Source organism: Phyllosticta citriasiana, assembly GCF_038021145.1.
Source record: "Phyllosticta citriasiana strain CBS 120426 chromosome Unknown IWZ02scaffold_3, whole genome shotgun sequence".
Classification (NCBI taxonomy): domain Eukaryota; kingdom Fungi; phylum Ascomycota; class Dothideomycetes; order Botryosphaeriales; family Phyllostictaceae; genus Phyllosticta; species Phyllosticta citriasiana.
The window spans coordinates 209,860-221,780 of record NW_027117280.1 but is presented as its reverse complement, the minus strand read 5'-3'; the positions used below and the strand labels follow the sequence as shown (position 1 = coordinate 221,780).

Genomic DNA, 11,921 nt, shown 5'->3' with positions numbered 1-11,921 from the left:
TTTTGGATGGCACGTTGCATGTATTCCCGACATTTATTGGACCCCGGTACGTCGCAACTCCCCACTTCTACTCTTTCTTTTTGGTAGTGCATGCATGATGATACGCATAGCACGCATGGCTTATATGATCTGGTCTGACTATCAATTATGACTAAACAAGCGCGTCTGACTTTCTTCACTCTTCAACTTCTCGCCGCTTCATCCCTGGCTCCCCTTTATTCGCGCAATCGCTGACTCATAAAACACAACAGTAGATATTTCTCTCCTCTCCCCTTCACCCCACACAGATCTCTTCTCAACGCGTACGTCCCACCCTTCCTTCTCCCTCCACTCTCCCTTGCCCTGATCCTCAAACGCTGGCTAACGCAACTCACGCGCCGAGATGAGATGTTAGACGCGGAAAAGACGCCGCGGGGCAAAGAAAAGCGAAGACGTGCTGGCAAGAAAGCGAGGCCGTTGAGACGGGTGGGTGGGCAGGTTGCTGGCTGGCAGTAGCGTGCAAGAGGACAGAGCATCAAAGGCACTTTTCATGTAATGTGGTGTATGCATTCATTTACTTTTCGGCAACCAACTCTCCGAGCCGTAAGCCCCTATGCCCTGTCATAAAAGCTGCAAATCCAACGTGCCAACCCTCTTCGTTCAAAAACTTCTCAACGGAGACAGGCTTCTCTACATAGCAACAACAGAACCAAATCCAATTCTCCTCACCGCCCCACATGTGGCGAGCGCGGCAATGAAAAAAGGTAAATAAAGCATCAGCCCCATGCAGTGCTATAGGGGCGACACAGCGACTTTTCTTTTCGTCGCGACGCACACACAGAAAGAAAGATCGTGCAACGTCGTCTTTTTCCAAAAACTGAGCGGCGATGGCAGAGCCGCGGCACCTTCACGTGGTGGTGGTGGTGGTGGTGGTGGTGGTAGTGCGCTGGTTGTCGTGATGATCCAACGACGTCGTCGACGCAGTGTTGTAGTCGTCGTTGTCGCGGTGATGGTAGAAGGCCTCGAAGGATTGGAAGCGGCCGCTGGTGTCGAGGTAGGTGTCGGTGTCGTTGGAGGAGTCGTCGTCCAAGGAGGAGGAAGAGGAGCAGGTGGTGGCAGGCGTGGAGGGCGGGTCGATCTCCATGGGTTCGACGTCCATGGGCTCGCCAGGAGAGGAGGTGATAGGGGTGGCGGCCTCGGGCTGCTCCTGAACCTGTGACGCGGCGCATCCGCGTACCTCGCGCAGCGACCAGCGGCCGGGGACATAGTCGGCGTGGTGACGCTGGAAACTCTTCCTGGAGCGGGCGTCGTCCACCTGGCCAAAAAGGAGAACGTCGGGGGAGAAGGAGACGGACTTTTTCTCCCTTGGTGGCAACGACGACGACGACGATGATGGTGCCGATGCCGACGTCCTCGGTCTCGCGAGCTCCCTGAGCTTCTCGCCGCAGTCTTCGAGCGCCTGTACGGGCTCTCCATCAACCAGCCGCTGCACCGATTCCCTGAGGTGCCCCTGGCTACCGAGGTCCAGATCCTCGTTCCTGACCATGGAAAGCGCGATCCCCAGATTCGACTGGCGGACCGCGCGGAGACGAACCTGTTGCCGCCAATATTTGGCCAGGCGGGCGCACTCCCTGTGCCGGTAGTTGTGCTTGGGCACGGGGATGTTGTCGGCGGCGCGGGCGGCGTCGTTGACAACCCGCCGCTGGAGGCAGCACGGGTACCGGGCCTTGATGCTCGCCCAGACCCTCTGCGTCGACTGCAGGTGCTGCTCGTTTTCGAGGCTCCATGATGCGAGCAGTGTGGTGGGCGTCTTCCTCTGTAGTTGCGGCATCCACTCGTAGATCTGGATAATGACGGCCGCGTCGAGGAGGATTTCGGAGAGCCCGATTTGCTGCTCTTTGCTCTCGGACTCGAAAATGGCCGGGTTGAGGGGAACGGTTGTGTTGGCCTCCGACGCCCTGGTGTTCTCGGCGGGACGCTCCATGGTGTTGGCCGACATGTTGGGAGGAGAAGGGAGGAGGGGAGAGAGTGTGTGATGTGGTGGTGGAGGATGAGTGTGTGTGGTGTGGTGTGGTGGTGGTGGATGTTGAGTGTGTACGTTTGCGTGCGTGCGTGCGTACGAAGGCTTCGAGTGAAGTACAAGAATATGTAGAGCAGAAGTATTTGACGGAGAAGCCTGGGACGAGCCATGAACCCCGGGGAACAAACACTTATATACCAATTTCCTGTCGAAATGCCATGTCAGACTAAACAAGGTAGCCAAGACTCGAAAGAGGTTTGCTCCTACCATGTTCTGGCTCAGAAACACTGAAGAAAGTCCCTACACTGCAACCCCGTTTTCCTCAACCACAGTTGACCACTCAAGGAGTTGTGGTACGCTCAACATCGGGTTGTTTGACACTGTCAGAGCACATTTTTAGGACCACTTCAGCACCATCACGCCACGATGTCGAGAACCATCAACTCGTCAACTCCCACTGCCATCAGAATCCCATCCACTCAACCGAAGAACTCGCGATCTCTAGACCAACAATCAGCAACCACCAACGGTCAAACTATCACCCTCGCCCACACCAACCACACTGACCCACGGCGAAGGAGACCCATCTCATCTACCCGTCACCCTCTCCCAAGTACCAGCGACCAAACTCCACACCTGAACCGACGGGAGGCAGGAGCAGCGTGTCACTCATCATCGACCCGTTATGGCAACCCCGTCCCACAGACGAAGATAAAAACATGGTTCCATCTGCACCTTTGGTTGACAGGTCGAACCACGGTACAGCCAGCCAGCCAACAACTGACAGGGCAGGGCAGGGCAGGGCTGGCGCGCACGTTTGGCCGGCCGGCCGCGTGTCGGACGATCACCATTGACAGACCCTTTCTCCCGCCCGCCCTTGGTTCCGGCAGTGCATTGCTTGCTTTCTTTCGTCATTGGGTTGGGGAAGTCGGCGTACACGCAACGGAAGGGGACGTAGTGCGGATTCAATGAACAGAGGAATAGACAGAGAAAGGGAGGGAAAGAGATGGTGAAGCGGAGGAGTAGGAAAGGAAAGAAACAGAGAGCAAGAATCGTGCATAGCAAGAAAGTGGTAGTAGTATGTACAAAAAGTGATACAAAGCGCAACAAAACCTCAACGACCCACCAAACCAACCACACCCCAAAGTTACTTACGCAATGAATTCCATCTTAAGCTCAATACTCGGGCCAGCCCTGCCCTCATCTTCCGCCCCGGCGCCATCCCTAACCGCGCCACTGCCGCCATCACCGCGCCCACTCCTGACGACCTCCTCCATGAAGCCGCGCGTCTCGGGCATCAAACCAGCGACGACGCCTCTGAACGCCACGCCATCGACGCCCGCGAGCTCGACGAGGCGATCCGCCGTCTCGCGCCAGACAGGTCTGCCCTCGCTCTTGGCGCGGGCCAGGAGCGCGGGTAACACGAGGCTGACGGCCGCCGGGACGCTGGGCGGCGGGAGGGTGGACGGGAGGATCGTCAGCGCGTGCGCGAGCAGCGAGCGCGACTCGTCAAGCGATTCGAGCGGTGTTGGGTGCGTGAGGAAGGGGACGAGGTGCGGGAGGAGGAGCTTGGCGAGGGCGGATGGCGTCGTGGGTGCTGTTGCGTCGCCGCCGTCTGGGGCGCCCTTTTTGGGAAGCAGGAGGAGCGAGCGGCAGCAGTTTGCCGCCACTTTGCTCGTCACGCGGTTGCCGAGGCAGTCGACGAGCTCGTCGACGAATCGCGCCAGCAGCGGGTCCGACGGGTCGAAGACGTGGGCTGCCGACGACAGCAGAATTGTGCTTGCGAGCACCGTGTTCTTCTCACACTGCGGCGCGGCTTCGAATTCGCGTTTTTGTGCATTCTTGATGATGAGCAGGAAGCGGTCGAGAGTGCTGCGGAGCTGAGCCTGCATCTCTTCTTGCATCGGGTGGGCCGGGTTGTAAGAGGCGGAGAGACTGGCGACGAAGCGGCGGAAGATGGGCAGGACTTGTGGCACGACCAGCGCTTGCGTCGAGGGCGTGGACAGGATGGTGACGAAGATTTGCAAAAGGCAAGCATGCAAGTCGGTGCGGATGATGGAGGGGAAGACACCGGCAGCATCGACCAGGGCAGCCAGAGCGTGGTTGATGAGGGTAGTAGACTCGTCGGTGAGGGCGTGCCGGGCTGCCAGCTGCGTTAGTCTTGCATCTACTTTTGCCGCGTCAGACGTACCTTGCGTGTTGTTATCACCAATACCCGGCACCAAGCCCGCCAGCACGAGTACAATGATGCGGGTCAACTCGAAAAGCTGCTCAATATCATCCGACAGCGTCTCCTCGCCACTTGGATCAGGGCCTCTCTGCGCACTCGGATGACCAAGGCACAAGTTCCGCGCAATCTCGACAATGACTTCCTGCACCTCCAAACCCTCGGTGAGGACAAGGCGGTCCAGCATATCCATCGTCTCCGAAAACACAACCTCTTGGTAGATGGCGTGGCCAGACACACTGGGCTTGAGAATGTTTTTGAGCGCCCTCAAAATTTCGAGCGTCTGCGCGCTCTGGGTCTTGGTGTCGCTGGATGACGGCCGCCCGCTAGTCACCAACGCCTCAAAGGCGAGACCAAACAGGACGAAGAAGAAGGCTACAGGCTCGTCGCGGTAGTTGATGTCGGCAGCCGGCTTCTTTGCAGGGGAAGCGCTTGATTCTCCCTCTTCGTCCCCAACCTCCGTCTTGCCGTCCAATGCATCAAAGACGAATTCAGAGTCCTCGTCAATCAGGCTGGCAATGGCATCGACAAGGTTGAGCCAAGAGTCTTGATAAAACTGGAACAAAGTCAGCCATCCATGTCCCAAACAAGTAAATGCAATTCAACGTACCTTCAAAAGCGTCTCACGGTTCAGCGCCGCGTAAATGGTATCCAAACTACCGCTCAAGCTGCCAGTCACCGCACCACTGGCCTGAACATCAGGCTCAAAGCGCAGCCTGGCAAACTCTCTCAAGCTACTCAGCCACAGCGGAGTCAACTTCGCCACATACGGTTTGACAACGTCGACCAGGTAGCGTTGCTCCTTGCTCGCAATCTGCAGCTCTGCCCATGCCGAAAACACGGCCATCTTAACCATGACCTGCGCATTGCTGCTTAGGCTCTTCAGGTCACCGATGCTCGCCGTCTCTGATTCGGAGGAAAAGTTTTCGAGAGCTTGCACGAGCAACTTGAGGATGCGGCCCATGCGCTCCACGTCGGTAACAATGCCCGTGGATATAAAAGTCGCACAGACGGAGACGGCCTCGGCAGCAAGCTCTGGACTAGAATCCGCCGCAAACGCAGGCGTCAAGGCCGATCCAATCTGCGCCTGGTATTGCTCCAGCAGCGGCGCCTCGGGAAAGTCTGGGTCAGGCGTCTTGCCAAACGTTTTGAGCACCTGATCGACGATGCGCAGACCACGCAAACGCAGCTGCGCAACGCCGGCAGTGGAAGCAGTAAAGCCAATACGCACAATGTCCGCAATTCGGGTCTGGAGCGCTTGCTGCGGCGCAATTTCATCTCCGTGGATCGCCGCTTCATGGCCAACAATGTTGAGAAGTTCGGACAAGAGGTCCATGGCGAAGCTGCGAACTTGCCAATTCAACAGCTCCTGCGTGGAGCTGCCAACTGCAGCCGAGTCTTCTTCTTTGGCGCCAGCCGCTGCCGCAAATCCAGCAACCTCTTCATCCTGAAGATCCGGCATTCCACCCGTGGCCACGGCTTTGGGCTTGGACGGGGTCTTGGGACCCTTGCTCTCGTCCGACCGACGGATTGTCTTGGTCAAAACGGCGTTGCAGCGCTGTACCCAGTCCTCGGTGTGGGAGAGAGCAGTCTGATGAAGCCAGTTTCGCATCATTGAATTGATGACGTCCAGGTCAGGGTTCTGGTTGAGTATGAGCCATAGAGTATCCTCCAGACCAGCATTGGCGGTACGAATGATCTCCTCAGCGTTCCGCCGCATCAAATTGTGCAAGCCATCAATCGCCATATCCCTAAGAAGCGAAGACGAAGAATCCAAGTCCCGCTGTAGCCTGTGGACATAGGCAGAGAACTCCATGTGTCCAGGTGCGTACAAGGACAAGTGCTCTTCGCAACGCAATCCCTCCACAAACACCAAGAGTTCATCCTCGGATTGGAATTGAGTGATGAGTGCCATGATGAGGTCCCGTGCCTTCGACAAGTCTTGCAAATCGGGACCGAGAACATTGATGATGCTGTCAACACAGCGAGCCAGAACCGCCGGCGTAGGAAGGTCCGTCTCAATGTTTGAAGATGCCAGAGATGCAACCTGATCATTGTGCGTCTCTGAGACGTAAAGTTGTGCTATCATACCAAGGGTGCTCGTGACGTAGCCAGAAAAGCTAAGGCCAGCCGAGTCTGCAACTCTAGACAAACTATCCAGGGCCCAAAAGTGAACCGATGGATGTGGATCGCTCGCCAGAGACATGAGAATGCCTAGAATGCTCTTGAGGTGGAAACCAGCAGCCATACCGCCAAGTTGGGAATGAATGGCTCCCAAGGAGACGGCACAGCCAGCTCTTACGTTGGGATCTCTGTTGGCCACGATGGTGTCTATCAGGTAATTGATTTCAGCAGTGGTGAAAGTGTTGCCAGAGCTGCTGCTGAGGCGACCCAGTGCCTCGCCTGCAATGTGGCGAACATATTGATCAGAGTCAACGATAAACGACTTGGTAATCATGTCAGCTTGCGATGGCAATTTCAATGATCAATTACTTACGTGAAGGAGTTCTTGCAAAGCCTTTTCGACAGCGGCACTCTTCAAATCGCCCGGTGGGCTCGACGTTTCCTTGTTTGCAACTTTGAGCGCGCCCAATAGTGCCGTCGCAATATTGACCGTCATGGCGGCCTTCCTGGCGGGATCTCGGATCAGACTTCCGGCCGACAAAAAGGACGTGATTTGCTCCAGAAGGCTCTCCTGGACCTTGGGGGTTTGCAGGGGCAGCAAAATGGCAAATAGGCTCAAGGCAGCATTGACGACTTCGGTAGCGGGCGGATCAGGCAATTCGTCCAGATCAAGATTGCCGTCGCGCCGAATGTACAGCGATATCGAGTCGTGCTCGCTGGCATTGCAGACGGGCGAGAGAAGGACAGAGTCGGCGGCATACTCGGGGCCTGGCTGGGATGTCCAATGTCGGTTTCCCTTGTCGCCGATTTCTCCTGCAAGGGGCTTGATGTCAAATCCTCTTATCAGCCCCGTTACGCCAAATCCAGAATTGTCGCCAACTTCCCAGACGCTTTCAAACGTGCTGGCAGAACTGGCGATGCTAGCACTGACGCTGTTGGTTGGCAGGCCGTAGTTGTCAGGGTCGGCAAAGCTAGCGACAGCCAGCGGAAGAAGATTTGTTTGCAGAAGCATCTCCGAGCTGCCAGCGGGACTGAGATTCACCAGCTTGGTGTAGCATTGCAGCACGCGGCGGCGGACCATGAGGTCGAGGTCGTGCAGTTGCAGAGCAGGGAAAAGGCGCTGCGACATTTCCTCGGTCGTCTTCCTGGCTGGCAGCGAGTTGAGATACAACGTCGTGTTTTGAAGCATGGCAGCAAGACGCTTTGTCACGTCGGCCGTCAGCAGGCGACTGTTGAACTCCAAAAAGGTCAAGACAGAACCGAGGGCGCACTCCCGCACGTGTGTCAAGAATGAAAGGTCGAGGAGGTTGCGCGAGATGATGCTGTCCTTGTTCAATGGCTTGGGAAGAGCATTCTTCCAAAGCAAGAGTAGCTGGGAAAGATGAATCTTGACAAAGTTGGGCCCCAGAGTCATAAGGCCTCCAATCAGGATCCATGCGACTTGTATCTGAGTGCTTGAGATTCTAAGGTCGGAGCCGCTGCTGCTCTTGAGGAGCGTAGTAGCTTGTTGCAAAACTCTCGAGTTGACATCGACAGAGCCGTAAAGGGGTTGTGATGATGTCGTACTCAGCACCGCGGACAAGCCGTTGGCCAGGCCGACGCATTTCCGTGGAGACGGTCGCGGCCCCGTGAGTTGACCCAACTCCCTATTGACGCTGTTCATACAAATCGTAACAGCAGGGGTCAGCTGTTGTGGACATGCGACTACAAAGGCACGTAGACACGACGATGTATGGACCTGGACAGTGTAACTCGGATGCTGCAGCACACCGATCAATGCATCTCTACACATGTCGGCAACCGAATTGACGGCGGATCCCAGACTATTCATGAGAGAAGTAAGGGCGGTCAAGGTGCCAGTAAGAACCTGCTTACTCGGTTCAGGGCGCTCCTTCAGCGTCTGGGGGTAGTCTTTTAGTATTTCGTTTACGAGGAACCTAGCAGCATTCAGCTGGCCCGTCTCGCCGAGAATTTGGCGGCCAACGACTTCCTCCAAGACTAGGCGAACAAATTTGCGGGTGATGAGCTGGCGATAACGGTTGTTGGCAATGGTCTGCGCGCCGAGAAGCTCAACAAACAGGTGTCTAGCAATCTCGCCATACTTGGTCTCGACCACGCCCTTAGGCAGGCCCTTGACAATCTTGATGTAGCACACTGCTATGCCGGTCCTCGTCCGGTTGCTCGTGGCGCTCTTGCAGTACTGCGTACTCAGCTGCTTCAGCAGATCCGTGAGCGAAAAGGCCAATTGCGTGACAGCTTTGCTGGGTGCCGGGCTCCCTGGTCTCTCGGCCATATCCTCTTCAGCGTCAGCAATAGCCATGCTCTGCCGCTTCGTCTTTTTCGGTTTTTTGACTCGAGGCACGGCATCCGCGAGCGGGTGCTCAGAATAGCTCTTGACCAAGGCCGACGACAAGGTGTTGGCAGCCGCATGCCGGACCGTGGGGCTACTGCTGTCGATTGCCTTCCACACCACGCCCGAAAGCTTCTCAAAGTCGCTCGAATTGTCAAAGTGCGTCGTAGCGCACACCAGCTGCTCCAAGCACCATGCAGCGCTAGCTTGCACGCTTGCGCTGCGGTCCGAGCTAGCCGCCGTGCGCGCCTGTTTCCAGATATCTCTTGCGACGACTTCGTCCAGCAGTCCGGCGACTCCCTTGGCAACCTTGCCCAGCGCCCTGAAGACGCTGCTGCGGTACCCTGTGTGACTCTGCGCCGCCTTGATTTGTTTGAGAACTGTCTGCGCAGTCAGACCCGAGGGCCCAATTGCGCTGTCGCCTGCAGCTTCAAAGACGGCTCCTAGACAGTGGACGGCCGTATGGCGCGTCTTGAGCTCCTTGTCCGTCTTGCCGCTCGTGTTGAGGATGCTGATTAGCTCGTTGATTGTTTCAAAGAGCAGCTTGCGGTCGCCCTTGGCGAAGACGTCACCAAGCGCACGACCGACGTTGGCGCGTATAATGCGGGTAGGGGCGGGCGAGGACAGCGTAATGACTTTGAAAGCCTCCTTCTTGATGTAAATCTGGTGGGCAGAGGCACCGTCATGGTCGAGGCGGGCGGCGAGTCGCGCGAGGTCGGTCGTGAAGGTAAGCAGGTAAAGATCCTGCTGCTCAGAGGGCAGGGCGTGCAGCTTGGTCACATCGAGATCGGTGTTTGTTGAGGAGGCGGAAGGATTGACACTCGTGGCGGAGCTGCTCGATGGCAGAGGGGCAGGCCCCGCGGAGTCGGTGGAGGCCATTGTGGAGGAGCGAGAGTGAGGATTTCGAGGGTTGCGCTACGTCGGGTATCTCATCAGGCAAGTGGAAGACGTGAAGCGAGAGAAGGCGGTTGTAGCGAGAGATGTGGAGGAGATGTTCGTGGAGTTGCGGTCTGGCACCTCCGAGCTCGAGGCCGCAAGACGCGAGGACGCTACGGCGGGCTTCGCGCGTCAATGGATACGACAAAACTACGCCATACGTATTGATTTCAAATTTGAATGAGAATCCCATACAAACTGAAAGTGATTCCGTAAGCTCGCATGCCCACTCAGGCCTGAGCTTTGCAAAATTGCACTCTCGTCTGACCGTCTCGTCTCGCCATCTCGTCTCGCCTATCCCACCCACTACAGTCCTCACCACCACCACCACCACCTTATCCATACAATGCCTACTCCTCGCGTTGACCATAATCCTCATGCTGCTGGCCAAGGACATCCGCTTTTGCAAAGCCCACCAGACCTCCCTGCCTGGCGTACTCGCCTCGCCTACCTTGCCCTGATCAAGACGGCAATCCGAATATCTCTCTCACCAAGGAGGAGCTTGATACATACTTCAAGTACGTATCCAACATGTGGTCCTACATTAGGAAGCGCAATAATGAGCACCACAGCAGTAGATAGTAGCGCTTCCACCCGCCTACCCAGTACCTTTCTTCCGCTTGGGTCGATTAGTATTAGTTACTGGAAAAAATCTCTTTCAGAACCATAATTATCACAACACACAAGGCCAGCCAGTCAAATGCCCACTTCCTTCAACAAACTTAACCAGACTAATGAATTGTCCACTGGCATAAGCTCTTCCCGGTGCATTGATAATATATGGGCTAAGGAAAATATTGCGGAAAAAAACTTTGATCTGCGCCGAGATTTCAACGCCGGGAACCAGATCAGGTATATCACTTCGTAGAGCCGCATCAACTGCATATGTAATGAGGCAATTGGTTATAATATCTTAAGCACCCTTGGAGCCGGGGAAGTTGATCTCAAGTTTAGGATTTCTCAGTCCTAGAGACGTGATAACCTGCTAGCGCGTTGATCTAACTAGCTGGGAACTAAGCTCGGTGTTTCTAGGGAATGACAGCATTTCCGTAGACTGTTTCATAAAGACAAAAGGTGGTTATCCCCGTCTCCGCAATAATGAGAGCGCCGCTAGGGTCCACCTCAAGTGGAATTTCGGCGGAACTTTGGTAGCCGAAGTAGGCTCCATCACTGCTACCCGTGGGACGAAACTAGAACGCGATGAGAAAATCAGTATTACATTTTCATTTAAAGGGGCAAATGAAGAAAGGTAATGGTGGGGGAACGAACTTGAAACTCCTGAGGAGGATCTTCCTCGAAGGTGGTGTAGATGTATTCATTATCTACCGTTGTCCAATAGCCGCTGTCGGTTGTGGATTCTAGTTCCATGACTTTAACGGGCGTGGGACCCCTCAAGGCATTAAGTATGACCCGTCTACCATGCGGTCCTGGGTTGCGGCGGCAGCGTACCATGCGGTGTCGCACATAAACTCTACATAGGCTGGTCTCAGAATCGGCAGCCGGCTTGTCGGGCGGACACTTGAAAATTTCCTTTTGTTGAGGGTTTAACTGCGCGTAAATCCAGAGACCGGTCCCGGGAGACTATTTATATTACTCCTATGCGCAGAAGCAGCGTGTGTTTTTAATGTAGATTAGTACATACCCATTTAACCGCCGCCGCCTTAGCACTAATGCTGAAAAGCGTAAGCAGTGAAAAAATCAATAGTTTAAACATCAACATGATGTTCAAATGGTTACAATGAGGAGTGGAGTTTGCACATCTATTTCTTAGAAGAAGGGTGATTACCATTTTATTTATGAATAAAGCCTGCCACCCTAAAAAACTAAAAATATTACTAAGGCTTAAGCTTTTAGCAGAGAAGTTTAGAGGTACTATACTTCCGTGGATAATTATAGCAGAGAAGTTTAGGAGAAGTTTAGACGTGCCATACTTCCGCGGATAATTATAGTAGATAACTAGGTGTTACAGGTAAGTAATGGATCACTAAAATAAAATTAGTAGCTAAGGCGCGCATTTTGTTACTTTTTATATCTATTTTTCATAATGATACTTTGAAAGGAAAAAGGTTAAGTAAGTAGAGCCTTAGGTGCGAAGATAGTGTAAGCCCGTCAACATCCGTTCCGTAACCATAGCCCCACATGTCACCATCTAGGAACCCCTAGTGGATGAAGAGGGGCGGCTAAAGTCCCTGTAGTTAGGTACCCTGGTAATAATTATTTATAGGGTTACTATCTTAGCGGTTAACTAAGTAGAGAGCTGGTTACCTAAGATAGTAATAGAAGCT

The 11,921-nt window shown here is 54.7% G+C and overlaps 3 protein-coding genes across 3 annotated transcripts; all 3 read right to left on the bottom strand.

Annotated features, from left to right (window-relative positions):
• Positions 1-886: 886 nt before the first annotated feature.
• On the bottom strand, positions 887-1,978 carry IWZ02DRAFT_513868 (uncharacterized protein; the record flags this gene model as incomplete). The annotated part of the gene is made up of 1 exon (XM_066770594.1): positions 887-1,978. One exon carries the CDS (start codon positions 1,976-1,978, stop codon positions 887-889), a length of 1,092 nt encoding a protein of 363 aa, XP_066624960.1.
• A 1,082-nt stretch (positions 1,979-3,060) lies between these two features.
• On the bottom strand, positions 3,061-9,829 carry IWZ02DRAFT_169705 (HEAT repeat protein-like protein). The gene is made up of 4 exons (XM_066762182.1): positions 6,724-9,829; positions 4,837-6,672; positions 4,191-4,782; positions 3,061-4,142 (listed from the first exon to the last, which is right to left on the bottom strand). Exons 1-4 carry the CDS (start codon positions 9,577-9,579, stop codon positions 3,151-3,153), a joined length of 6,276 nt encoding a protein of 2,091 aa, XP_066624959.1. The 5' UTR covers positions 9,580-9,829; the 3' UTR covers positions 3,061-3,150.
• A 490-nt stretch (positions 9,830-10,319) lies between these two features.
• Positions 10,320-11,425, bottom strand: IWZ02DRAFT_513864 (uncharacterized protein; the record flags this gene model as incomplete). The annotated part of the gene is made up of 3 exons (XM_066770593.1): positions 10,320-10,826; positions 10,906-11,217; positions 11,279-11,425. 3 exons carry the CDS (start codon positions 11,423-11,425, stop codon positions 10,665-10,667), a joined length of 621 nt encoding a protein of 206 aa, XP_066624958.1. The 3' UTR covers positions 10,320-10,664.
• Positions 11,426-11,921: the final 496 nt, after the last annotated feature.

Excerpts from the sequence above, each read along its gene's own strand:
- IWZ02DRAFT_169705 (XM_066762182.1), bottom strand. The coding sequence starts at position 9,579 with ATGGCCTCCACCGACTCCGCGGGGCCTGCCCCTCTGCCATCGAGCAGC. Across the intron at positions 6,673-6,723 it reads CTTTGCAAGAACTCCTTCAC|TCGTTTATCGTTGACTCTGA; the intron begins GTAAGTAATTGA and ends ATGATTACCAAG. Across the intron at positions 4,783-4,836 it reads ACCGTGAGACGCTTTTGAAG|TTTTATCAAGACTCTTGGCT; the intron begins GTACGTTGAATT and ends ACTTTGTTCCAG.